The sequence below is a fragment of the Syngnathus scovelli genome, chromosome 12 (genome assembly GCF_024217435.2).
Source record: "Syngnathus scovelli strain Florida chromosome 12, RoL_Ssco_1.2, whole genome shotgun sequence".
In the NCBI taxonomy this organism is placed as follows: Eukaryota; Metazoa; Chordata; class Actinopteri; order Syngnathiformes; family Syngnathidae; genus Syngnathus; species Syngnathus scovelli.
The window spans coordinates 1,561,467-1,589,410 of NC_090858.1; the positions used below are offsets into that span (position 1 = coordinate 1,561,467).

Consider the following 27,944-nt stretch of genomic DNA (forward strand, 5'->3'; position numbering starts at 1 on the left):
GACGACTCTCCGCTGTCCTCATTTAATATTCAAAGCAGCTCTCTCAGCCCCGCTGCAATAAAGGCAGATAGCGGACCATGGGGAGCAAGGGGGGGGGAAACTTTTTTATACTGACATGTCAGCGCTATGACTTTTGACTAAGACTTAACTGGGGCCAGGCTCCGGGCGTGAGGAGCGTGCAAGTTGTTGTTTTTTTTCGGGATCAAAAAAGGAGAACGCGACATCTCGTCCCGAGGAAAAAAGCCACCAAGAAACGAGTTCCATTGAAAGTTTCAGCGGTGGCAAGTCGAGTTCAGCCCTTTGGATTGAAGATGAGCTTATTGTCTGCCATAGACACGAGTGCCTCCGTGTACCAACCTGCGCAACTCCTCAACTGGGTCTATCTCTCCTTGCAAGACCCCCACCACCAGACCAGCGCCTTTGACGCATTCAGACCCGAGCCCAACTCTTCCCACCCGGACCTCAACTTCAGCAAGAGTCCCGCTTCGGCCGACTTGAGCTCCTCTCTGAACTCCAACTATCTCAACAACTTCTTTCAGCTACAACGCAATGAGGTGACATTTATGTGTAATAATGTTTGGTATAATAATAGCCTTATATATGCAGATTTTTTTTTTTTTTATCCATTCATTTTTTTTGGAGCGTGTTTCAAGTAACCAAGCTGGATGCATGCATGTGCAGTGAATGTTTGTGAAAGAACAGCACGAACTATTCTGGTATGATACTGTGATCATTTTTATATGGACCATGACTTCAGCCACCCCTATGGGGGTGTTATGAAGTTCCAGCTAAATATTTTTGAATTAATTCACTCATCATGCCAAAAATTCCACGTATAAAATGACTCACAGCTTTTTGACTCTTGATTTGCTACCTGTAAAATGATAAGTTTTGAAAGCATGCTGTTTAAAGTCTGCAGGTTTTGTTATTGTGTGTGAGACAAGTGTTAAGAAAGCCTTGAGTCGGGCGGTGTGGGAACCGAAAGGCCATATTAAGTTGAATAAAATTATACAATGATGGTAGCAATGTGGGTTGAATGGTTCTCTGAAGTTTTATTAGTTTACAATATATTGCCGGCCAAATGATACGATTTCACGGGCCTTATATGGCACACACGCCACAGGTTTTCTACCAGTGTATTGAGTCATTCGAGCTAAGTCCAAGTTTCAAACAGAAAACAGATCCCAATGAATTTGCTCTCATTAAGACTGTGACATAACTCAAACCTGTTACTATGGCCTTTCGCACAAATAACAAGAAGTCGGCCCAAAATGTCTTGCCTGTAACATTTGCACAAATAAACTGATTTCAAAATGTTTTGCATTAGACAAAATAAATGTGGACTAGTTTTAGACTTGAACGGACCAGCTGAGCAGCGCACACACTATCCTTTTTTTTTTTTTTTGACTTCTTCAAATAGACCCGGCCATGCAAACACAAAATCAACTGGTGTTTGCATATTGTCTATTTTTGAAGCACTGTGTAATTTTAGGGACAAACATGGCGCTAATGTTTGCTGCGGGCAAACCTGATACTACAAACTGTGCACATTGCAAACACACTACTTCAGCTAAGGCACACTCGCTTATAGTTCTCGTGTGTTTATTACGCTGCAGTTTGAACACCCAAAGTAGACGTGCTGGTGTTCTTTATTATGGTGATCGCTATAGACGTCACTTAACACGAAACAGTCCTCAGAAGAATGGGTGTGCACACAATGCCATTACACGCAATTGTGTCATGCAATTCAATCCACATGAGAATAACGTGTTTCAAAGTGAACGAGCGTGCGTACGGGCTGGAAACAGTTTAGGGGCACTGGGGGATTTTGCAACTTTCTATGTCGGCTGCGCCAAGCTAAATAAACCAACGCGGAGGTTTGATGATGAGATAGATGAGTAATGTAGTTGTTTTCAAGACACGAAAGTGCAAAAATCAGATTTCACGTCGTCGACGCTTTCTGATGTAACTTAGCTCTGATTCAAAAAGACATAAATGCTTATGCAATAAATCGTTACAAGCTTTCTGTTTTTGTTTCCAGGTTGCATTAACCCTAACCTATAGCAGTTTCCTTTCGTACTTCCTGCAGTTTTATGCGAACTCGGGTCACCCACCAGGCACAACAGCTCCGGTTTTAAAACAACAGCGTGTGATTGCCCCCCTGATGTGCCGACACACAATCCTAAATCTGGGAAAAAACAAATGCTTATCTCGCTCGCTTCCACGGGACATTATTTACTAGCTTTTGTAGTACGCCATGTACACATCCATCACAACGTGCCAGATCCAGCACATTCTTCGACTTAATACTGACTCACCTAAAACGTTTCACCCCAACTTTGTATGAAATCACTTTGGTTCCGTCTGCCAGCTGGACAGCGCAAGCGAAGAACGAGTGTTTGTCAAAGTAGCACCACAACAACTGCACTAAGTGAATCCACAAACAAGCGTGTGTGCGGTAACGCATAACACAGTCATACCCGAGGCTGAAAGGCACGGCAGATGGAAAACCTGAGAACGGACGGGACGGGACGGGACGGTGATGCTTGATTTACAGTGACAACATGTAATAAATGAACACGGCCTCAAAGCTGGAGCTGGTTAGAGAGTCCACGGCAAACAGACTGCAGATACTATATAGATCTGGCGCCGAGCCGCAGCCAGGTTGCCAAGTTTTAGGTTTCTGCGCAATGCAACATTAAACAGCAACATTATTTCCCAGACACCGGGCCGGATCCCAAAAAATGCTTGACCCTCTGTGATGAGGATGAATTTATCTGTGGATCCCATCAAGACCATTGCCCGAGCTCTTCACATTTATGTGGCTTCTCAAGTCTTTGTCATTAGAGCAGTTAAAGGATTAATCACTCGATGCCAGATGTCGCGGTTGTTGGTGAACCGTGAATATTTTCATAAGACCAAGTCCAAAGGAATAAATTGTTATAAGTTTCATCAAAGTCTTTTGGTACTCAAAGTATTTCTGAATGTTTCAAGCAAATTTGAAGTCGTTTGATCCAAATTTAAAAAAAGTCAAAACAAAGTTTCCAAAGACTCATTTTGGGATCAAGTAGGATCTAAGTCTCATCGTCGAAATTGTTTTGAAGTATTTACCACTTGAGACCGAATGACTTTTTTAAGACGTTAGCTTACATACTTGGACAAAATGGATTTCTTGGGACTGGCAGCAAATGACCCAAGACTTGCGGAACACAAGATTTGTCTTTGACTGGACTCAGTCCCTGATATTTACCCAACACAGATTTGACATTTCAATTAATCCAAGACCTTAAGATTTACATGGTAGCATCTAATTTGACTAGTATTTTTAATCATGGAGTTCTCAAGTTCTCGAATGTGCTTTTGGGTCATAAGTCAAGAGTGACAAGAGGCGACCCGAGGGCAGTTTTGGGAAGAGCAATGTTCACATGATCCAAAGGGCTTTTCTTTAGAACAGAGGAAGGGAAATGAAGCTCAGTGGGCAGCTTTGGTCCTGCTATTAATATTCAGACGGCATTTTCAGTGCCACAGCTGGGTCAGCGCCACGATTCTCTGCGACAACGCAAAGTGACCACGGCTTGTTTACCACCGGGAGCATCTGGTGACATTGGTGATGTTCCGCAGACTGGCCGAGGAACATGCCTCGCCTCCTATATTGTTTACAATGACTCATCCTCTGTAAAGTCCTGTTCTTCTCCTCTGCGAACCTGCTTAGTACTTTTCCAGCTCATGAGCACAGCTGGGACTCTGGCCAGATGTTCTGAATTTAATGAGGGAAAAGATCTTTGGGCTTAGTTTCTTTCCTCATTTTTGTTTTTGTCCAGCACAAATTGGAGAGGACACATGCGAAAGAAATTGCTTATGAAACACAGAATCTTTAAAATTGCACAATGATTAAATAGTCAGGCACCATTGAAGTTTAAGGGCATATTAAATGTGACTTTATTGGCTTTTGACACTCTGCGCTTACATGAACATTTCAGATGAACTTTGATAGCTCTCAAGTGAGATGACCCCAGACGGTGGTCTCAGTTCCGTTGACATCAGGTCAGTGGAACAGTTTGCTTAACCTCTGCGACGTGAACAATAAGGTCACCGGGTTCACCTTTCTTACTCTTTCCTGACAATCCTTTTGTGTATATTCTCTTACAAATGATGAACATAAAAACACCTGCTAGTCCTCTGCGGCTTATATATGAACAAAATAAGATGTTCCCCTAATTTTAGCTGGTGCGACTTATAGTCCAGAAATGATAGTCTATTTCTTTTCCAACCACTTGTATCTTCTTGTGTTTTATCCCACAGGCCTTAAACAACAACGTGTATAAGAATGTATCGCCCTACGGCTCCCTGAACAACATCGTGGACGGACTCAACTCGCTGACGGACCACTTCTCAGACCTTTCCCTTTCGTCGGAGCCGAGAAAGCCCAACAAGAGACCGCCGCCTAATTATTTGTGCCACCTGTGCTTCAACAAGGGTCATTACATCAAAGACTGCCCTCAGGTAAGCCCCCGTCGGTTACATAAGAGAAAGATCAACGTTACGTGATCAGTCTGTGTTATCGCTGGTGTTTTGTTTTAATTATCTTCTGTTGATACTCCGTCTTTTAATTTGTTTCACATGACAAGCGGACCTGTCCGCAGTCTCTCTTTGGCTCACTCCCTCATGCTGCCTCTCTATATCTCGGCTCTGACCTACTTGTAAAACAGGCCGGCCTCTGTCTTCGGAAGTCATGTGTGCAAGTGTGTGCGTGTATTTGCGCGCTGGCCTTCCTCTTGACCGCAATGCGTTCAAGCGGCCGCTAGGAATCGTCCGTCATAACCGGCGTAATAAACAAGTCAGGCTAGTTCAAAGGTTAAGTTGTGTATCGCCGCATGGATTCATCATTTGATGGCTCTAAACATGAACAGCTGTCGTCTTTGATTTGGCCAAATGGATTTCACGTATCGGCGCCATTCCTCATGCTCATCACTGATTCGTTCTTGCATCTTTGTTTGGGTCCAGTTTTTTGTCAGCCCAAAGACGACTTCTCATCACCACTAATCAATCCTATCTTATTTTTTATCGAAAACTTTAGATTGGAAAGCAGGTTTATTTTGGATGGTGATGCCGATGATGTGGTTTTGAAAATCCCTCCCATTTGGAACATTTTGTCCTTCGGTGATGACGAAGATAAGAAAATCTTGACAGCATTCTCAAAGACACAATTTCATTAGGGGGTCGGTCGCTCACAAAATATTTATTTGGGTGTGTGAGCAGGCCTTCCAGAGTAAATAAAAAGATGACAGTTATCTATTTGAGTTTTGTGATTTAGTGAGCGGCGATTTTGCAATACTTGTTGAAAAGTTCTCAAAGTCCAAAAAATGTGTGTCCAATGAAGCGAATGTAGAGTATCTCAAGATTTTTGTTGGTTTTGGAAAGACACGAGTAACTTCCTCTAAGATGAGTTTTACAGATGTTGCAGGTGTTCACTTTGGTGTCCTATGGTGACCTGCAAACGGTGAGGAACGGAGCCTAATAAAGATCCCATTTCATTGGACCTTAATATAAAATATATTACACTAACGTGTTTTCTGGTTCCTCATTTGCTCTCCCATCGCCTGGGTGAGGCGCGAGGGCAATTCCCGGCGCTATGTTCCTTTTGCATGGAAGAGTAACGAGGAGCAGATGTGAGATTAAAATGCTTTGACTGGCTTTATGACATATGATGGCTGGTCCCAGGAGGTCCGTAAAAGACCTGCGCAGTGATGAAATATCTTGTGCACCAAAGCCAAAGTCCAATGTGTGGGAATTAGATCATCTATTGACCACTCTAATGGAGATTTGGCTATCAAGCAACAAGGTTACAATGGCCTCCGTTTTCGAAGAAGTTAATGATGAGATGTGAGCGTGAATCAAATGACTGCGGCGAGCGTTGACAAAGTACCCCATAATCTAGCACTTTTGTTATCCTTTCCACAACTCTATCAAGCCAGATCGAAAAACCGCATGATGTCTACTTTCGAGTGTGTCCTCTTAAAATGATACGTTGAAATGCCCTTTCAAATAACCCCCAACAATGTCCGTGAAAAAAAAAAACAAAAAAAACTTGGACTCAATCTTGCCAAAGATGTCAGGATTCCAGGGTCAAACACAAAAATCAAGACTCCTTCTGGTTTTTGTTTCAGCTGTTGTTAAACTGCCAGCTGTAATTCAAAATGCCGCAAAGTCTCCAAGCGGCGTCCACACCTACACACTTCATCAACGTTTTTTTTAACGCTCTCCTGGGCCCTGTGACGTTAACTTGCAATTGTGCTATATCGCTTATACTATTACCTGCGGTGCCGTCTCTTGACCCCGATCATGCGCGTGACATACATTTTGCAATTATGCCGGCGGTGTCCTACTCGCATATTACGCAACACTTTGTTTCGATCCATACTGATCATATTTTCGTAAGACTTCTCTTGCACTGCTAGAGTGTAAAGTAATTGAATAGCTGAGGCCACCAAAGTATGTAAGTGAATTACAGAAATCGTAAGCCCATTTTAGTTGGTAATAACATGTTCCCATTGGAACCACAAATGGAGGAGTGGAGACAATGGTTCTTGATAGTCGAGAGAAAACCACAAGCCTGGCAGCCCGCCGCTTCCCTTCGTCACGGGGACGGAGGTGTTATGTAAACTGGCTTTTATTCGGAAAATGAGGTCGCTCCCCCAGTCATGAGCAGAATGCCCCTCACTGCCGCCGCCCCGCCTTGGCTAGCTTCCAACATGTCTTCCACTTGCACTCATGATTTGCCTCAACTCAGGGGACTAATAAGCCCTCCGACAGTTGGCCTCACCTCGGATACGATTGATGAAAACGATGCACGGAATGATATTCTTGCATTTAGTTATGGACTCATGGAAAATGAGACGGTTATATATGGGTGGTCTGTGTGTATAATTATTGACATATATTTAATGCAAAACCTCAGCCACCACCTAAGGAATTCACCGACCCTTTTTTTAGACTTCCAAATCAGTCAGCAACACAAAAATAAACACCTCTCTCGAAATGAATAAAAGGGAACTCCTATAGCTTCACGTTCGAAACGCAGGCACAGACGATTTATTTGTATTTATTTTTAACACCCCCTGGTTTGTTGTTTAAAGCGAGTAACCGACATGTGAGCTACAAGATGCTAATCTGGAACGAGGTGATCAAATTTAATGAAAGATGTTTTGCTGCGCTGCTCAAAAGATGTCTACAGATTTATTGCACCCTCCTCCACTTGAACATGAAACGGTTTGTTTGTACCGTTCCTAATAAAAAGAGATAAGCGGGACGGAACAGAAGAGCAAGACATGATCAAGATCACAGACCGTTCTGTATGGCCTCAAGATAATGCTCCTTTTGTTCGACTGCTGGAATGCGAGTATTTTTAAGACGAGTACGCAATATTCAGTAGCTAGCGTTTGTTTTGGGTGACAATCTGTCGAATGAATGAATTCATTCACTTTGGGGTCAAATGCCAACACCAGTGTATCCTGATCAAGACTTGAACAGGCCTCACACCTCACTTGTGGCAAATGGTGGCGGCCATTATCTCCTTAGAACGGTGTCAAAATGTTAACCTAAGGCGAGATGTTCACACTAGAAGAAGATCACGACTCATTGACTTGCTCAAATGTGTTTTTACTGCAGTGTTGGTGATAAAACTAATGGCAACCCATCACGGCAGCCAAGTGTGTGGTGTTTTTTTTTTTTTTTTTTGATTGTTATTATTCCGACAGAACACATTTGGTTTTAAGTCTTGCAGTGTTTGTATTTGTCAGAGCCTCCTTGAAATAGCTTGGCCACACTGCTGGGAGAATTTCGCAACTCTTTTGCAACAAAGTTCTTTTTGTTGCATTACCTCCTTGTGGCCAATGTTCATCTTTTACATCTATAGAGAGTTGTGTTGCGTTTTATTTGTTTCTTGCTTTTCTCTGATTCAAAACAACAACGCCGACTACAAACGTTTGTATGCGATCATAGCTTGCAAATTGGAATGTTTTCAAACATAATGTATAATCTGCTTGTTGATGTATTCAAAAATAAGTTGAAGACTAGGAAAGTAGAACTTTTAAAATAGAACTATACTTACATGCCAGTGTGCTCTATTTTGATTTTGCATTCTTTTGCTTGTTTTTGTGAAAACATTGCAATTGGTTCGGGTTAGTCACAGTGAGTTCAGTAAATGAATTAGGAAGGCATAACTCTTCTAAGCTGATTTTGTATTTATAGCAATACATGCAGAATTGATACTATCAACAACATACCAATGGAGCATCTGCTACTTTCTGGGATGACCAGCTAAAATGGGCCAAACTTAGAGTTTCCAGTAACTCCAATTGTTATCAAAACATTCCCCATTCACACATGCTGAGCCAGCTTTGTAAAAGAAATCTTGTCCACATCCAGATCACTGGTTGTGTTCTTAAAATTGTCTTTAAAAAGTGTTTACAATTCCAATTTGCTGTGTAAGAGGCAGAATCTGCATTCAGTACACAGATCAGATTTGCAAATGTACGTTTAAAAATTTTAGACTGTTCAATTTTTTGTGCCTTCAGACTCCACCACACTTGTCTTAAAACGGCCACAATGACACAGTTGTTATCTATTTCCAGTTGCCACATCAAAAGCCCCCACTGTCTTGAGATCAGCACTATCCACAACGCTCTAGTCTTATTCTGGGAACCTGATGAAATTCATCCAAACAACCCTCCATCATTCTTTCACAAGTATGCCGGTACAGCTTTGTTAAAAGTTCCAATTAAAAGGTCTTAACGCAAGAGACAATAGCGGCGTCCCACCAGGCTAAGAAGGAGCCTTGTGCAATCATTATTTAATAAATCCCCGTCGCCCATTGAGCGGGAAATTATTTACATTCTCGTTCCCAGCTGTTTTCTCTCGCCTTGTCTTTTATTCTTGCACTCCTTTGCTTTTGTGAGCCCTGCTGATAAACAATCTTTCAACACCACTGTCATGAGAGAGTGCTTCACATTTTCTACCCATGATCTCTGCAGGCCCCTGGGCCACTTCTGCATGGCTGCTGTTATGTGCCGTGGCAGGCACTTTGGATATTTCCCTGTAATGGCACAGTATACAATTGATTCACACACAGAGGAAGAAAAAAAAAAGGGGGAGGGTACAGACAGCTTGAAGGCCTGAGTCGAGTTTGGAGACAGTGAGCCAAGGAAAGCAGAGTGAGGACACTTCCCATGCTCGGAAATCAAAGCTTGAAGAATGATACGAAAAAAAAGTGTGGTTTCCTGCCAGCTGGTTTGTGTTCGGTACAGAAATCCCATTCTTCCGCTCACTTTTTGCTGAGACAACAATCGCACCACTTCCTGTTTTGATAAGCGTGACACCCAACCTTACCTCCGCAAGCCACCGCGTGGGTCATAGGTGTGGAAAGTAGCACTAGCGCTAGCATTAGTACTGCGACTAGGGAATTACGAGGGAATATTCAAGTGCATTTTTGTCTTACGTTTATATTGCTAGAGTTTGAGGTCGAAACAAGAGTCCACAAATTCTGAGGTGACCTTTTCTTGATGAGAAAATCGTTTTTGTGCGCATATTTTTACTCAAAGTGACAATACCACTAGCAGCTACTAGCATGTAAACGGGAATGATTTGAACAACTTTTCTATATGTACATAAAACTTTCAAAAACAGCATTACCTTGCCTAAAATGATTGATGTCGCATTCCGACTAGGGATATTTAGTTTAAATGGTGCTAAGTTAGCGTTTAGTTCCATACATACTTTCTGTGGTCTTCCGATGATCCTGCCAAGCCAGCAATAAAATGTAGACTCTGCTTAACTGAAGCAAATAAACAAAATCTCGACAGTTGCTCATCAATCTTTGGACATAAATGAGTCTTCGCGGCAGTGAGTGATACTAATACTGTAATTTCTTACAGTCATTCTTTAATAATAGAGCATTTCCCCGCATCTGTTGAATACGTCTTCCCCCCTGCTGCCCGGCAACACGTCGAGTGATTAACTGCACAGTAACCCCACTGTGGCTTGTGTGCATAACACAGCTACAGTGTCACCGGGGTCCTCGGCCATACCGCGCCTGCAGGAACTGGGTCGCCAGGATGGCTCGCCTGACACTGAGGAGGGAGTGTCGGAGGTCAGATATTCACTACAGAGTGATATCCTGGAAGGACAGCAGTTCCAAAGATGTTTGATAGTTTCTTTTGTGCGTGTGTGTGTGTTTTGTTTTATATAACCAAGAGAGACCACAGAGCTTCACCATGGCCAATAAGCAGAAGGCGACAAGCAAGTGTCCAGAACATTTTGTTTTGAATGACTTGAGGTTTTGTGACACATTTTTTCCACTGGCCCCTGAAGAGAGTTGGAAGAGGCTACTTTTGCATAACTATCGTGACAGAGGACGAACTCTGAGAACTTTCTACCTAATTCAGTTGGACTTGCCCAAAAAAGTTTCACCTTTATGGTACCCTTGAACAAATAGTGGCAAACAGATGGAAAACACAATTTCCTTGATGGGCTAATCTCGTCACGCTCTACCTAATTTGTCTCGCTACTTTGTTCGGTAAACTCTGCTTCTGATGTCAATCTAGGTAATGTCCAATTCATATTTTGCTCTGGTGGAATGGAGTCAAATCTTATCACGTTGGGTCGGATTACAACTGTCTTAGTTGTAGAACGAGGTTTGATGAAATCATTTTCTGGCTATAGTGGCTTATTGATTCGGGTGCGGTTCCCAAAACAAAACCCGCCTCTTAATTGATGACGAACGGTTGAAGAGTGTGACAGCTTCCACATACTTAACATGTGCATCCTTATCAGACCAGATCTCATCCTTATCTCGCCAGCGGTATGTTGACTGGAGTTCATTGACATTCGTCAGAGATATGAGTTGGAATGACGAAGAAGGCTGAGACACTGTGAAGCTGTGAGCGCTGGCATACAATTCTGGATGCGGTGTCAAGGGATCAGGGAGTGACACTGGCTGCTTTGTGTCGGGGTCTGAATGGGCACCTTAGGGAGAGGCTGTGGTTCTGAATGGGCACCATTGGGCTAAGCCATAGTTGCCGGGAAAGAAGGCCAGTAATTAAGGCCAGCATTGTGCGTCTGCAGGATCTGCTAGACGAAGAGGTCAGGAAGGCAGTCCTGTATTGTTGCCTCAGCAGCAATCTCAGAGGTGCATAAGCCTTGTACATGTTTAGAGAGTGGGCCTTGGATCTCTGGGAAGAAAAATATAATTACAACAACAAACCACGCTGGCCGCCCGCCCCATAGAGGTTTTTCATCCATATGTCAACATACAAACTATAATGGTCTCTTCTGCGGTTTGGATTTTGTAACTCTTATTTTCCTCCCTCCTTAAGTGTCTTGAAGTACTTTTCTGGCATCCTACCCAGAAACGCCGGCCTCCTCGAGGAATCAGGGCCGAGTTAACCATAGCTTAGAGAACAGTTGCGGTCAGCATGTGAAGCCACGGGGGTGTGTGCGTACGCATTCGAGGTAAGCCCAAATCAGCCTTTACAAAGTGCAAGTGGACATGATGTGCTCGGAGTTGTATTTATTTGCACGGATTCGGTTCAAGGAGATTAGACTAACAGCGGGAAGAAATGTGCCGACAGAAGGAAAAATCCCATAAATCATACGTGTAGGAAAGAACCTGCGGATTATGCAATAAGGTGGAGACAGGTTCAAACATGAATGAGTTGAGAATAAACAAGATGATAGGACTTCATGTTTGTTTTTTCAGGTTCTGAAACGGATCCCCAAGAGGAACATGCTTTACATCGGGTAGACTTGTAACATGGTTTGGATTGAATACAGAGAACAGTTGAAGCTTCTTCCCTGTCTTGATATTTTTCCTCAGTAACTCACCAGATTTGGGGGATCCATGCTCAGAACTTCATTTCAGTTTTTTCTTCTTCTGTATCTCTTTGCCCTGCAGTGTGCCAGGAAGTTTCTGGAGGGGTTGAGAACTCAGGGTGGCGGATGGTGGGCGGTTCTGCAGCATGGGAATGTTTTTACAGGGCGACCCTTGATCTTCCTTGCAGGCACAGTCGGAGACTCTGAACGTAGCGTGTCTATCTCTCCCCTCACACTCACTCAGACAGGTTACCACAAGTGAATGGAGAAAAGCTTATCAAGAACACCACTTTCATAATAGAACCATCTTCAAACTGCAGATAAGACCGGAGCTAGGAAAGTCAGGCAGAGTAGAGGGTGAACAAACTAGATTCCTCAATGGTGTTTGGAAAGAAGGGGGAGTTTTCTTCATGGTTAAAACCACCGGCTCATTGTTGTGGGCCAGCCTGTAACTACGGAAACTGCTTTGAATGTAGATAACCTTGTCCTCTGCAATTCCTTTCCATCTTGACACATCTCACGAACCGCATTCACACAGTAGAAGCTGTCTATGGACTGACAGTATCTACGTGTACATACAAACAGCACGACTTGGGATATGATGTGCACCTCTGAGAAGTGGCCTGCTTGCCTGCCTGCCTGCCTGCCTGCCTGCCACTCAACCTGCTCTTGTCATTCACTTTGCTGGTAACCCAACGCTGGCATGCAGCTGCGCCGCTTGCTGGGCCTAGTGGGACGGTTGTTAAGTCCAAGGCTAGTCTAGGGCCACGGTTGGGAGGGGGTTCACACCCACGGCTCCACTTAGCATTAGCTCTTAAGCCCTCGCGAATACGCTCAGCATAGGCATAAGGTTAATTTGCATTAGGTGGTGAGAATGGTGTGATGATGGAAGAGAGCTTCTGCGGACAGACTGCATGCTAATTTTTGTGAATGAAGCCTGAAGAGAGAAGGATTCTGATTAGCTCCAAAACAAAACCAAAAAAAAAAAATGCTTCTTTGGCCTGCAGCAAAATACCCAAGTTTAATCCCCTGAGAGGTGATTCCACCTGACATCCAAGAACATGAGACATGAGATCCGTGGCCAATTAGGGAAGCTGGGTTGTGGAAATGTAGGAATCTGGGAATAAGCGCTGCCTTGGCGTGGTGATTTGCATCTGCAGCTGTCTTGGACGTGAGTGACGCAGAGCTCCGTTGAGATGCACACCCATAAACAAATGCAGACGCACACATATGTGTGTGACTTGGATGACCTTTTAGAATGAACTTGAAATGCACTATGAACAGGAGAAGATTTATTGGCCAGTTTAAGAATCAAATGCATGAAATTTGCCATTTAGTTGGAGAACATTGAATAGTAGGATGTGGATTCACATGTTTTACAGAAGGACCAAGCACTGTTGGTATAAAAGTAGTTTGATTAGTTAATTTAGTTGTAATTCCTAATTACGGTGGACCGCTGCGTACTAGCAGTTTGGCATCTGCAAATTTCCAGATTATTTTATATAATATCTTTTTTCACCCCGTCTTGTACTGGCTAAATAAGTATTTCATCATGAGACGGTACCCAGCTGCGTTCGGCATGAGACCTCTACCATGGGTTTATCAAAACAGCAACAAATTGCAACTTTAATTTGTAATAATTAAATCAGACTGAGCAGAGATTTTGGTCTAATCTAAGTCAACAGTGCTGTATATTCTAATATCGTCATAATAATTGAAACATCAAGTGTTTTTCCATACCTGGAAAAGAGTAATAATAAGACTGTTTACACATAAAAATGATGCCCGGATTTTTTGTATGCTCTAAGATTACAACGTCATGTCTACATGAACTATTTTGGGGACAAAAAAAAAAAGTTTTAGGCTACAACTGTTTCTCAGTGAGCTCTGATGACATTGGAAACCACTAAAGGTCTTTTTAGCCCCTGGCGAAGCACCTTTTTTCCGCCGTATCTACATGACTGATAGCTGTGGGATGTTTTAACTTTAGTACAGCTGTCTTCATTTACCTTTCCCCCCCATGAGATCCCTCAGCATGTCAGCAGAGAGACTAAACATACTATACGCAATACGCCAATACGATATGTTACAGGACTTTGCAGGAATTTGTGGGGGAAATATTAAATCTAGATGCTTGTTCTGTTTTGAGATAAAAAAAAAAAAGACTTACATGTATGAGAGTGAATGCTTGAATTGCCGTGCAGACTTTTAACTGACTAGTCAGTGGCTAGGAACTGTGGTGATTTGATTTCAAGTATTAAGGTGAGTTAATAAAGTCATTTATAACCTCGGTTAACATCAGTGGTTTAACCCAGAGGGAAAGTTGTAATTCGAGCTAAGCAAGGTCGCCCTCATATTATTCAGATGATGTTGTATACCGTAAAACTCGCATGTGTGATTGTAATCCTTTTTTAAAAGCTTGCACATAGCACTTATGGTCGTGCCGTCTTCCCACAGATCAATTTTTACCCCAGCTTTTGTTCATTGTTATTTGTGCAAGGCATAAGAGAGGATAAACCCTGCTACACGTAGTATGCATATTTAGAGCCGGCAACAACTGGTGTGCACGATTGTGAGTGAGCTGCTTTTAAAAGTGTTGTAGCACATACAAATAAAACCAGGAATTTCTAGAATATGAAACGGTACTTTAGATAATCTACAGGTTTAAGTGGGGCACATAAAATTCACAGTCCTACTGTACGGAGGGCGCACTCACTTGTTCATGTTCCCAAAAATAAACAATGTTTGTCGTAACTTTTTATTCATTAACTTAATATTAGATTGACATTTTGCAAGATTATATGTATGCATTTATAGTGGAGCCTTGGTGCTAAACAAATAGCGTTGCCTTGTTTATAGCTGCTAACAGACTTTCTATTTGGGTGACTGGTGGTAATATTCACTTTGCATGGCAACAGAAACTATTGATAAACGCAAATTTATTTCACCATTACTGGATTTGAACATTTTGCCCAGCGTACACAACTAATTGTACTGTAGTAGCCAGACCAATTATTTGGCCAAAATGTTTTTTTATTATTATTATTATTATCTTGAAGTACTGAAATGATGGGGATATTTGGATATATTTTTTTTTAAAGACTGAACTTTTCTTATCGAAAACACTACTGTTTGTTGATTCCGATTTAATTTCTTCTGCTTCTTTTTTATTCACCATATTTCATTGCACTTAACAAGACTGATAAATGTCTCCCTACTTGTTTCAATAGGCCGAGTTCAGTTATTATGATATTAGAGTGTCTAGTAAATTTTTTTCCAAATCAGCATGCAGCTGATGTTTTATCACCACACTTAATGTCAAAGAATGCGCATACAAGTGTTATATTGCATTCCTCCTTTAGTGGATTAAAATTGACATGAACCAAATGTTGGCGATTATAGCTGCGTGGAAACAAACAGCAAACCACACGATTAATAGACGTGTGTTTACTCAAAGGCTCGATGTATGAAAAAATGTGTCAGTGTCATGTATCGGAGAATAATCAGGCAAAGCCAGGATATTTGTTTTCCAGATTGGTTTGGGTATCGGATTGCATCCAGTTTCTCGATGGCTAACAAGCGAACTGGAACCATATTGGAACAATTTGAGGTCTTATCAGAAATGCTACGCTTAATGAGAAAACAAAAAAAGCTGAGCTCACACTAAGGACTTGAACCTCATCCGCTATATCTGAAAATCGATCTCTTGATGAACAGCGGCCAACACAAATAGCGATCAAGCACTGAGGAGGACGTCTCCCATACACACACTGTAGGTTCTGGGCCTGGTTTGGTGTTCTTGTATTGATGTCCTGGGGGATGTGGCGAGGGGGGAGAGCGGGGCCAGAGCTCCTCCGCTCCTCCTTTGTTTACACTGATGGTTTCCAGATGCTAGCAGCTAGCCATCAGAGCACTCCGGAACGCTGTGGAGCTGCCCAGGCGTGCAGGGCCCGACGCCAGCCGAGCAAGAATAAAGCCGATAAAAACATTTGCCTTTGTGTTGTAATAACGCAGATAATTGTTTCCAAAGGTGGAGAGCGTTTGAGAAAAGCGATTACGCTTTGTCAGCTTGCACGTGGCTGTCGTAAAGATACATCTTTCTTGTACACATAGGTGATTGAATCTTACTGTTATGCAAATGTTTTTTACTGCATATAAATTAATGCAGAGTTTACATGATAAATAATAAAAACTTTGCGATTTTCACCCTTTTGACCAGGATCGAACTGCTCGAAAGAGTCTGAAAACGTTTGACCCGCAAATGCTTATAAGAAATATAGGTGGCTTGTTCAATCGCAATTTTTCATCATTAATAAGGCCCTCGGCCAAATGACACAAGCGGCCATGGCTTCAGTCAGGAAGTGATTGTTTGCAAAAACAAGGAGCCATTGTGCTGCAGCAGCAAGCAAGTGCAGATTGATCACTTTTAACAGCACACCTGTTGTCGCCATCACTTTCAGCCTCAGCCACTTTCCTTTCCTTTGCACGCTGTAGAAAGAGACAGCTGCACTCGCAAAGGAGACGTCCACTGCTGAAAAAGATGCACGGGAAAAACACTGGCTGTATTTAGAGCTTGCGCTGCATGGCGGGATTGACAAACAGTCTCCCATGATGCACCTGGCTGAGGTTTTAAGTCCAGCAGCGGAAAGAGCCAATAAAAAAAAGCTTGTTCTGTGTGCGGTAGGACACAGCTGAGGTGGTCACGGGGTCATTTTTTGTGAGACTTGAAGCAGTGGCCATCTGCAAGACCTTGCTTGGGCTCTGATCGACAGACTGATCGCATCCTTGCCACTTTATTCTGGAAACGCTCTGATGTCAGTGATAGTCCAGACGTTTGACATGAATGTATCCTCTGTAGCCAGTTTCACTCCGTAGCGTGAGCCAAAAAGTCTCAAGATCCAAAAAGACTCCATTTTAGATGGGAATGGAGAAGAGGCCATGTTAGGGTCACTAAAGGTATTTCCAGACAAAGTCGTTTTGGACCTCCCGTCCAATCGATACCAGATTGGAACTGAATGTGCATTGCTAATCTGCAAAACAGCTCGGTTTTTTGTCATTGTGTGTGGGCGGAGCATGACAGCAACGTTTGATGATTTGCCATAAAATGTGAAACTCCCAGAAGACATTCATACTGTAGGTGCCTATTACTCTTCTCCCGATCCTCTCATTTCCACTCTAAACTTTGCTGCTTGTCATAACAAAGTGAACCAAGCAGCAAGTCGTACACAGCAGCCAATCACTATAAAAAACCAAAATAAAATAAAACCAGCCATAGGTTGTTTGAACTTGTCGTTTTGACAAAACACGGGGATTAAAAACGTCTTGCCAAGAATATGCCAAGATTCTCACAAAATGTGGAAATATTATGATCAATATTAGATTTATATGCACGGTGGAGGTATAACGCAATGTTTCTGTTTACTCCAGAATGCTTTCTTGTAGCACATTTCTGCTTTGATGCGGTTAACCCAACAATCAGCAAAGTACAACTCGCCCAACACGTCTGTGTTGCGGTCTGACAAACAACCTCAGGCGTCAGTTCTTACGCTGCACTCAATGGGATGGTTTTGTGGTGACTCACTGACCTGTCTGGGTTGCAGCGATGACATTATAATTCTTCTTTTTGCTGTGATGGGAACATCAAGCCATGCCAAAGAATGCCAAACGCTCATAAAGTTTGTATACATTTTCCCCCAAAAAAGCGCTCTGGCTCAATCGGCCGTTGCTTTGTTTACATTTCAAAAGGTTTACATTAGCAAATGCATGCCAATGAACAAGAATGCACAATTTGCCCCCTTCCCCCCCTCAAGATGAAGAGTTTTGGCACATCTGGTGTTTGGTCTCAGCAGAACATACATCTCCGGCGCTATTCAAATATAGTGAAAGGGGACTTTAGAAGCTCATTATGAACTCTGAGTTAAATGTCACAATGGGCTGGGAGCAAGAGGACAAAAAAGACCGAAGTGGAAACAACACTGGGAGAGAGTGTCCGATTTTCTTAATGTCGTGGTGCTATTTTATTAAGACTTACGTTATGACTTTATGAGTTGATTCGTTTCAAATGACTACAAGAACGGCAATACAGTATCGTATCAGCGGTTTCAAAGATTCTGCTAGAATCTCACGTTTCATTCGATGAAATTTGACCCCAATCCAAATGTTCAACAAACGGGCTCTGGCATCGTGGGAATAATATTTCCATCTGGACAAGACTTTAAAAGACATTCATTTTTAGACTATCTTTCGGGAACAGATAAGGGATCTAAAAGACAACTGTTTCCACAAAGTTGAGAGCAGAAAATTGTCCGGGAGTTCTTGGAAAGATCAAGAACTAAGATTCAGGAAAGACGACAAGACTTGAGGCTGTATTCCAATCTTGATATATTTATGGCTGTGTTTAAAAAACAACAACAATGATAGGACACAGATAAAAAAGCTATTATTATTTGGCAGGGTCACATCTTAACCTGTGATTCCGCTCTCCTGGTATCTCGCAAGCAGCAATAACTTCCAGAAACAAATAATTGATTCTCTTCTTCAAAGTATATACGTGTTTATATTTTTGCTAATATTTCGGGCAACTCCCTTAACACCTCGCTTCTTGATATTTCCCTTTAGATCCATCTCTTATGTCCATGGCTTTTTATTCTTAGTGTTATATGAAGAACCGTTGGACTCCAACCTCGCTATGACCATGAAGATGATAAGCAGTTCAGAAAATGACTAGCTGGATGAGTCAAGTCCTTGTGAAATATTAGCAGCTCTGCGGTTTTCGCAAGAGGTGTCTTACTATTGCTACAGTGTTCTCTAAAGCCTCAACATTGTTTCCTTACACTAACCTGATTTTACAGTTGCCTAAAAGCTTAGTCAGCATTATTTTCTTCCCCTGCCTGCCTGCCTTTATCATCCATGCACAAAGTGCTGCCAATACCCCGGGCCTAAAACAACTGGAGGTAAGATGTCCTCTCTAATATTTAGAAAAAGCAAGACATTCCAACCTTGAGAGTGGTGATCTGGGCTGTGGGAATGTTTGCTCTTGGTTTAGACTTGGACGGACGGGACAGCTAATATTAAACGGAGACAAAACGATCCTGGTGCTGGAGACAAAGGATTAAGGGTTCACATTTGAAGGTGAAGGTGAGGTGAGGTGAGGGACTGTCGCGTCTGGTGTCCGTCCACTTGGTCGTTACTCTCGGCCCGGAATGCGAGATTCGGGACAAAATGTGGGTTCACCTTCCCTCTTAAGGCCTGGTCAGTTGTTGGTCATCAGATATCTTTTTGAGCAGATTTCCAAATTGGTCCTTAGGTAAACAATTCCTGGACTGTGTAACTTAACATCGATTACACGCTATTAGCTGAAAGCCGTTTTTACGAGCTCACCAATGGGTGGGTGTCTCTCGTCTAGACGGGATCATGGTGTGTTTACACTGCATCGCCGCAAATGCTTGAGATTCCTAAGTCGTTCTTCTTTTCTCCTTTAATAGGAGATTGGTCTGCACATTCCTCCGCATGATAATGAGTCTAATTGTAGTTGCAGTCGCAGCTACAGTTGTTAGTTACCCCCACCTTTCCAAAAATGTATGACTTAATTGAAAGCAGAGCACGGAATTTTACGACAGCCTCTCCAGTTCAACCCCCACGGAGGCCATCTGCTTCTGATTTAGATTTCCTGCATCTCCATCCTTCAGTTGGCTCAGATGACCGTGGGTCTTGTTAGGGCGCGAGCGCCGGACCATGAGAAAGCTCTCATGAAATTCCATTTTTTTCTCATTACTGTACTTCCCACTCACCTGTTCTCTAGCATTAACATCTGAAAACTCTCCAAATCTCTGAGCTGCATGTCACATTTCCCAGACGTGAGCTCTTGTGAAGACGTGAAAAGAAATTGTGTCAGTCGCCAGTTTTACTAACGCTCCCAAAATTCAGTAGGCACATCCATCACGACAGGAAACGCAAATCACTTGGCTATGACTAACAGAAAGTCAACCAATTTTAGTTCAGCAGCCACACGTTGGACTTTTCTGACCTAAGGTATGTGCTTCGAGGCTACAAATATTTTGGCGAGGTCACCCTGACCCTGTCACATCCGTTCAGTTAACTCCTCATGTGAAAAGAGTTGGATAAATACACGTAGGAATCAGTTGAAGAATTATTTGACTGGAAAGCTGGGTAACGCAAAATTGTAACGCATCATTTTGTGTTAAGGTCTGTTTTGAAAAGCCAAACCAAGAAGATTCATTAGCTCCCTTCTGTTCCAGTTCTGACTTTTTTTGGTTTTGTTTTTACTGTCTGTATTTGTTGTATTTATTGCAGTCATAATCTCATTAATCCTGCCATAAAAGCTGTGGAATCATGGAGTATTCTCGGAGGAGGCTGCAGTGGGAGTAGCGCAGTTGTCTCCAGAGAGTCGTGAAGGCTGTGGCGGCGGTGGCGGATGTGGGACTTGTGCAGCCTTGTTGTTGCTTTGTGTGTGTTAAAGGGTAACAGGAGGCCAGCGGGACTTTGACAGTCATGTTTGCTTGTGCTCGCGTGTGGCCGTGTTTTGCATTGAGATTGCGTCGCTGCTGAATGTGTGTTTGCGGTTTAACAGTCAACTCAAATCCAAAGATGTGGTTGTGACGATTGAAGCTAGCCTGCCTTCTCTTTGGACACCCCAAAAAACGTTCATCTGTCGCCTCGGACGCTAAAACAAACATTGACTTTCGGTGAGCTGCCACTGTCCTTGTCACACGACAAACACAAAGCCATCTTCTCTAACCGAACCCGTTCAACCGATGTATCATCCTGAAGCGCCTCTAACGGTCTTACGTAGCTTTTAGATCAGCTTGACTGGCGAGAAAACCAAACAAAGCCTCCAGTGGAGGCCAATCTCCAGTTTTTCACAACGTGATGACGCAATTCCATGAAAGTGGTCGCGGCTTGTGTGCGTATTCTGACTCTTTTGTAAACGTTACTTGGGAGCCAACGTAGTGTGCTTATTTTCCTGGAAATGGAGCCTAACTAAAACATTTTGTTGTATTCGCAGCGGAGGAGTTTGAGTTGTCGCCCGTAGTTCCAAGGGAAATGAAAATGGAGTGTGAATGAATTTGTTAAAATCCCAAACGACTGCCAAAACACAAGCGGGTTGAGTCACAAGAGCCCAGATGTTTTTCAAACATGTTTGGGTGGTCAGTGAAACATGTGATAGCAACTGTGCCTGTTCCAAACATCAGCGTGCTGCGTTTTGCAATGATCCCAGCAACGCAGCACTTTGGAAGAGTAGCTTAAGGACACCACAGAGTGATACAAAGGATTACTTTATAATCGACATGGGCATAATACTTCATTATTTTGAAAGTATAGTTGATTGAAAGATGATGACAACAAACAAATGTTAACAAAGCACTTCTAGTGAAATGATAACAACCTGGAAGGCGGTTTTACTATTACGCAAGAATTTTCATTTTTCTTGCTAAGCCTGGAAAAAAAGACTTAATGAGAGACTATGAATAACTTTGCGAAACGGTCTTTATGTGACGCTGAATTATAAAATTTATAATCTTGTTAGCACATGTGGGCGAGGCACTTTTAGTGTGTGACACTAATATAAATTTATATTGTATTCGTTCCAGTTAGTCATATGTTTTGGACTCCTTTTCCTTGCACCAAATGAATCTGCCCGAAACAAAATCCATTAGTCATCAACTTGCAGCGAGGATTTGTTTGCTGTGTGCACATTATGAGCTTCTTCCAAAGGGAGCTTCATCTCCTCTGACAACATACAGCTGCAGACGGACGGAGTGCGCAGTGAGGCCAAAAGTCACGATTGGAGCTTGGACAAATTTTGTTGACCCCAAATAATTTGGGATCTTTTCAGCACACTATGTCGATTCTTAGCTTAGATGTTCAAAACAGGACATTTTTTGCCCAATGTAGGAATTCTTGAAGGTCCTTCTCCCAGCCTCCCATTTCAACAGGGCGGTGTATTATTATTATTTTTGAAATCCACTGTGTATTTTATTACTGAGGACTTGCACTGGCAGTTAAGAATGCACCCAAACAAAATGTCATCACACTTGTCTTTGAAAAGTCACATTTTCCAGCTTGCGTGTTGTCAGGGCGGGAGATGCGAGACCGACCGAGCGAGCGACCGTGAGCGGGGCGGGGAGGGTGAGGTCATTCGGTTTTGGGGGCCACGTCGAAGCACAGCCGTTGGTGCTTATGGGCGCCTTTGCCGGTGCTGATGCAAAGCGTTGACGTGTGTTAAGACAGCGCCAGATGCTGCTGATTAGACTTGCTATTACTCACACACAAGCTGGGACGCACTAAGGAAAGCCTGGCCGGGAATGTGCATTGCACCCCCGCACCCCCACATTCGTGACCCTATACCTTCTATGCGCTCCCGAAAATATGTGTCCAAAGTCACAGCCGCTAATGAAACCAATGTGAAGTCTTGCAGGGGATTTAACAATGCACCGATTAACACCATCAAGTGCAAAGTAAATATTTGCTTTATTAGGTTGGTTGTTAAGATGTCGCAAGAACTGCAGAATCAAATTTCTGGGAAACTTTATGGACCATTTCATTTTGGTTCAAATCAGAGTAAAAATGCAAATGGACCAGGGGAGGGGGGTCTTTTTTTCATCAAATGGGATTACACAATGGAATGACTACTTTAAGAGTAGCTTTGTGTTCTGTTCTGTGAGTTAGGTCCAACTTTGCAACAGCTGGCTTAAACGTACATTTTATTTGCGAGAGTGAGTGGATTCCCTCCCTGGAAGTGGCCAAAATCAAGTTGCCAACACGGAATCAGGGAAGCGCGCTCCTCCCAGCTCCATTTCTCTCCGGCGACTGTTCCCAATCATCTCCCTCACGAGAATCATAGCAATGATTTCATCCCGCAGCTGCAATGGAAGTGTGCATCATTTACGCAAGCACGCGCTGAGCCAACCGCATCCGTCCGAGACTGGTGACTATTGTTATATTAGTGATGAAAGGATAGACACGCCTGTTTGTCAAATATTATCGTTGCGGCTAAATGAAAGAGCAAGGAATGAAACTTCTGGCGTGTACTCAACTGGTATGGCTTTGTTCTGTGCAGGCCCGACCCAAAGGAGAAGGCCTGACCCCCTACCAGGGCAAGAAAAGATGCTTTGGCGAGTACAAGTGTCCAAAGTGTAAGAGGAAGTGGATGAGCGGTAACTCGTGGGCCAACATGGGGCAAGAATGTATCAAGTGCCACATCAACGTCTACCCACACAAGCAGGTAGGGTAGGCCGGCCAGCCGGCCAGCCAGCCTCAAGCCTGGCGCCTCACCTGCCAAGGCAACAATTCCTCGATTATAATTTGGACCCAAGATGGCTGAAGTCGATAAGTTCAAGTTTCATGCGAGGGCTCTGCCAGGCAAACATGATTTTTTCAGGGTGTGACCTAAGACTCCTCATGGCCGCGTGTTGACTCGAGGATATCACATATGGTCCTATTTAAAATGTAATAAAAATCAACAATTCATTTAGTTCATTCGACATGAAAACATAATTGTGTTTCCTGGATTCCATTAAATCCTTCAATATTTCTTAAGTTAACGTCCAATAGTAGCTGTTGCATAATTGTACTGAGTCGCCGCTGGAATTTCCCTTTACGGAATGAAAGCGGCATGAAATTTCATTAATCGAGAATGATGCTTTTTCCAAAAACAAACACAAATGTTCCACACAGGACGAGGAGGGCAGAGCAGGACTTGCTCCTGACAAAGAGATATTCATCCCAATATCCATCTGTCTTTTTTAAAATAACTCTTTAACTCATCACAGCCTTTTTTGTTAGCCATATCCTTCTTTGATAGACTCTTTAAAGCAGCAAAACAGGCACCACATGTGCCATGTCGACAATTTATGACAGTAACGATGTCTAGGACCAAAAAAAAAGAGACTGCATCTATTTCAGGCACACGCGGCGAGCTATCTTTATCCTCGACTTTAATGTTCATCTCAGCGAACCATCTTGTTGGCATGAAGTCAACCGTTCCATTTTGTTTCACGTGAGAGACACGCATTGGCTATATCGCTCAATGATTATATTCCTCTCATGCTGGCCGACAATCGCCATAAATGGACTATTCCAATCGCATCCATATGCATGAGACGAGGGGAAATGGCGAAGCCGGCCAGTCGCTCGCTCGCTCAGTCCGTAGTATATTTGGCATTTCAGATCAAGCGCATAACTTCCACAGGACCTCCCCCACTTCTCTGCCTCACGTTGCAAATAATAGTCCACCAATCATCCACATAAAAGCAGCAGAGAAAGAGGTGCTGGTTAACATCTTAAAAGACAGATGTCTCCAAGCGGGAACACTCCGAAATGACACTAAATCGTGAAACTCTTTGTTCAGTGTTACTCCATTAGTACAAGGGAAATCAAGGCCGAAACCAAGGAGATTTACAAACTACAATAATGTCGGAAACATCGTCTGAAAGCATACACAATGTTTGTACGTTCTTACAAAAACAACCTATTTTTAAAATTGGCTTGTAAAAAGTTTCATGCATGGGATAAAGTCAACATAGTTCCACATATGCACTGCAATTTGGCCATTTTCAGCCTTCACACACATCATGGTGATCAACATTATCTATATATTTAGACATTACTTGAAATGTTAGCTTTGTTAAGATCCCAAATGTTGTTATTGCGTAAACTGACAGCCAAAACCACACATTTTTTAATAGCCGAATGATTTCTCATGCCTTAATAATTATAAATGTCCTGTTAAAGTAGGTGGGCAGAATCAAATGAATGCTTGGGCCATTTTTTTTTTTATTTTTTGTAGCCAGTACCACCTTGTTAAATCGCTGCATATCTGTTTAATGTTTAGAGCCTCGTTAGCCAGTTTAAAACGTGGAAGGGATTCCAAACCTAATGGGCCCAATAAACCTTTGGAGGATTTATAATGTGTCGAACATGACTCACCCCGTGATCTTGCGTGTGTGTGTGTGTGTCGCAACCACAGCGTCCGTTGGAGAAGCCGGACGGCTTGGACGTGTCCGACCAGAGCAAAGAGCACCCGCAGCACCTGTGTGAGAAATGTAAAGTCCTGGGTTACTACTGCCGCCGCGTGCAATAAACGTCTCCCGCCGCTGCGGTGCGACGAGCCAAGAACGCTTTAGCGGTCATCCTCCACTCCATCATCGACCGACCCTCCAATCTAGCAATGGTGTTAAGAGATGACAAAAAAACAGAGGAATGCATTTGTGTAAATCAGCTTCTTGTGCGGGAAAGCCTTTTCAATTATTTTCTCATTAGGCTCATGTTACAGTCATTGATTACCTCATTTTGGGGTTTGTCACCTTTGTGTTTACAGAAATCCGCCTTCCATTTCCCTACCAAGTGAAGTGTGTCCATGCGTGCGTTGTTGTGTACATACACACACACACAAACACGACGTTGCCACATTTAGGGTCAACAGCACATCTTTATTTACTGTGAATTAACTGAGGGATAATGTGCCATACATCCCAAGCTTACATGTGGCCTATTTATTTTCTTATTGTCTAGTGTGCAATTTGACTGGGACAGGAAAACATATATATGATTTTTGTTGTTGTTTGTTTGTTTGTATTCCGCATTGTGCAACTGCTTCCACATCTTTAGAAACTACTGCAGGATTAGTATAGCTCCGTTACGTTATGTGACCATCCGTGCAGTTCTTTAGTTATTATTTTTTTTTTTTTAAGCAAGACTTACTCGTCATGCATAGACTGAATCTATTTCTTGTCGTTTTAGCGCCAGTTGCATGCTTGTCGGAGGCGGTGGAACTAAATGGAAAATACTGAATGTTCTGATTGCGGTTTGATAAGTGCAGAGAAGGTCAATGAAGGTTAGCAGGAAAGCAGCCATTTAAAGGCTGGGCAAGGACAAAATAAAACAAAAATGCATACGAGGAAAAACGGCTTGTTGAGATACGAAAGAATGCTTGGGCCACCGTGAAGATAAAAAAATATATATTACAGTTATGAGGAAAAACATTATATTTTGAGACCTAAAAAAATGCATTTATGAAATGAGGCAAAGATGGATTTTCAGGGTGTGAGCCTAGCTAGCTCGCTAGCTAACTAACTGCATGCTAACTGCTAACGGCCATCATGTCGGACTCAGAATTGTGTCAATTGCTTTAGCCAGATCAGTTAAAGGAAATGGAAAACTGAAATGGTGCAAAACTCTTTAATGCTATATATATATTTTTACAACTAAACACTACACATCTCCGTCTTTGCACATTTCTAGCAATTATCTTTATTTCAAAACACACCTCTGAATTTACAGGGTCTTAAAGACGGATTGATGAATTAATCTCCATGATAAACATGAACAGTACACTATGTCCTTAAAAGTCTTTTAAGCAACACAAGAACACTAAACATCGTTTGAATCCTCTCAAACTTGAGGCTTGATATCAAACTCTCAATTGTAGTCACCCACAATGTCGGACATCTTTTTTTTCATGACAATGATGTGCCTGCCCTGTCAGGGATTAGGTTTCCCCAAAATGCAAAGTTTCATCACCACTCATCAGCACAGATGGAACCTGCTTGAAATGTGTTTATTCTCATGTCCATCATTGGGAACAATACTTTTTGGTTGTTGTTTTGGGGAGAGCAAAGTTAAAACCAGCCCTGTGAGAACCTTCGATCTGGGCTGACAAGCATTAAAACCTCTAGTAAAAAAAATAACCTACAAATGCTGATTTTATATGACAATAAACCCTTGTTTGCAGCATATTTTAGTCTATATAAATATATATATTGAGGAAAATGGTTCCACATCCCTATACTGGGAACACACCAGAAGGCCTTTCGAACACACCGTAGTGCGCCAGTGATGCCTTTTTTTGACATAACCGCAGTGTAGCGATTAACATAGATGTAAACGGCACATCAGGAGCAAACGGAAGCAGAACAAACAAATAAATCTCTTCTTTTGTCTTGAATTGACATTTATACTTGACTTTTCTATTAGCTTTTCACTATAAAGCCTATAAAAAAAGCGTATATAGATGTGTATTTTGCAAAACGTAGAACATTTTATAGCAACTTAACTCGAGTTATGACAAATACTTTATGAACGAATATTTATGTATATATGGCCGTCATTTCGAAAGTGTTATGGAATATTAAGCCTTTTGTGGGTGTGTGTTTATGTATGTGAAGAAGGGCCTTTGCCGCCAAGTAAACTTAGCTGGGAGTTTTCTTTCTTCTTGGAAGTTTTACAATAATCTGCAGAAGTATTTATGGATTTTTTCTTTTTTTTTTTTTTACAACTCTTTGTATAGAATATGCAAACAAATTTACACTACGGAGAAAATATTGATGTCTACTTAGATAATTAAAGAAAAGAAAAAGCTGGTACATAATTAATCTTTCTCAATTATATTTTTTGTGAATAACTGACATTAGCGTGACATTATGAGCTGATAGACAAAAATGTATCATTGTTTTGTGGCTAAAAAAAAACTATATATATATTGTGTTAACATGCAGAATGTTTCGTCGCCACTGTATGAGCACGTTAAAACTGTGAGACGCGGCTTGTCTCGAGCTGACCTATTATGGGATGTTCCAGTGTTATCGCTAGCTGTTAGCTCACGACAAAGAACTAGTTGAGTTTGCATGTGCATGTCTCCAATGAAGTATTACGTTTGTGCAATCTTACCTATGTTACTATTTATTTTTGTTTGGTAGTTGCAGTATTACATTTACAGCTTTTTAAAATACTATTCACAGAATGTACGTAGTGTGTCAACAACTAAATGTGTGTATTATGTTACGTAACATTGCAACATGTTTAAAAACAACAACAAAAGTGACTCTTGGGAAGTTGGGAGGTTTTCTGAGAAAAAGGACTTTCATGGTTCCGAGAGTTGACCGACCGCGCGTCTGTTTTTCATGTCCATGAAACGGCATTCCAAAATGTGCCTTAATTGTTTGCTAGGAAATAATCTTGTAGTGCTCTAGTGATGTCTACTTTGATGAATAAAAGTCTGACTGAAAGTCTGCCTTCTGTTTGGCCTGGTGCGTGGTTTTTGTTTGTTTGGATCGAGA

At 42.3% G+C, this 27,944-nt stretch overlaps 1 protein-coding gene across 1 annotated transcript; it reads left to right on the forward strand.

Annotated features, from left to right (window-relative positions):
- The first annotated feature begins 44 nt into the window (after positions 1-44).
- Positions 45-27,898, forward strand: zcchc24 (zinc finger, CCHC domain containing 24). The gene is made up of 4 exons (XM_049736639.1): positions 45-554; positions 4,303-4,503; positions 22,949-23,113; positions 24,857-27,898. The coding sequence occupies exons 1-4, from the start codon at positions 312-314 to the stop codon at positions 24,968-24,970; spliced, it is 723 nt and encodes a 240-aa protein (XP_049592596.1). The 5' UTR covers positions 45-311; the 3' UTR covers positions 24,971-27,898.
- Positions 27,899-27,944: the final 46 nt, after the last annotated feature.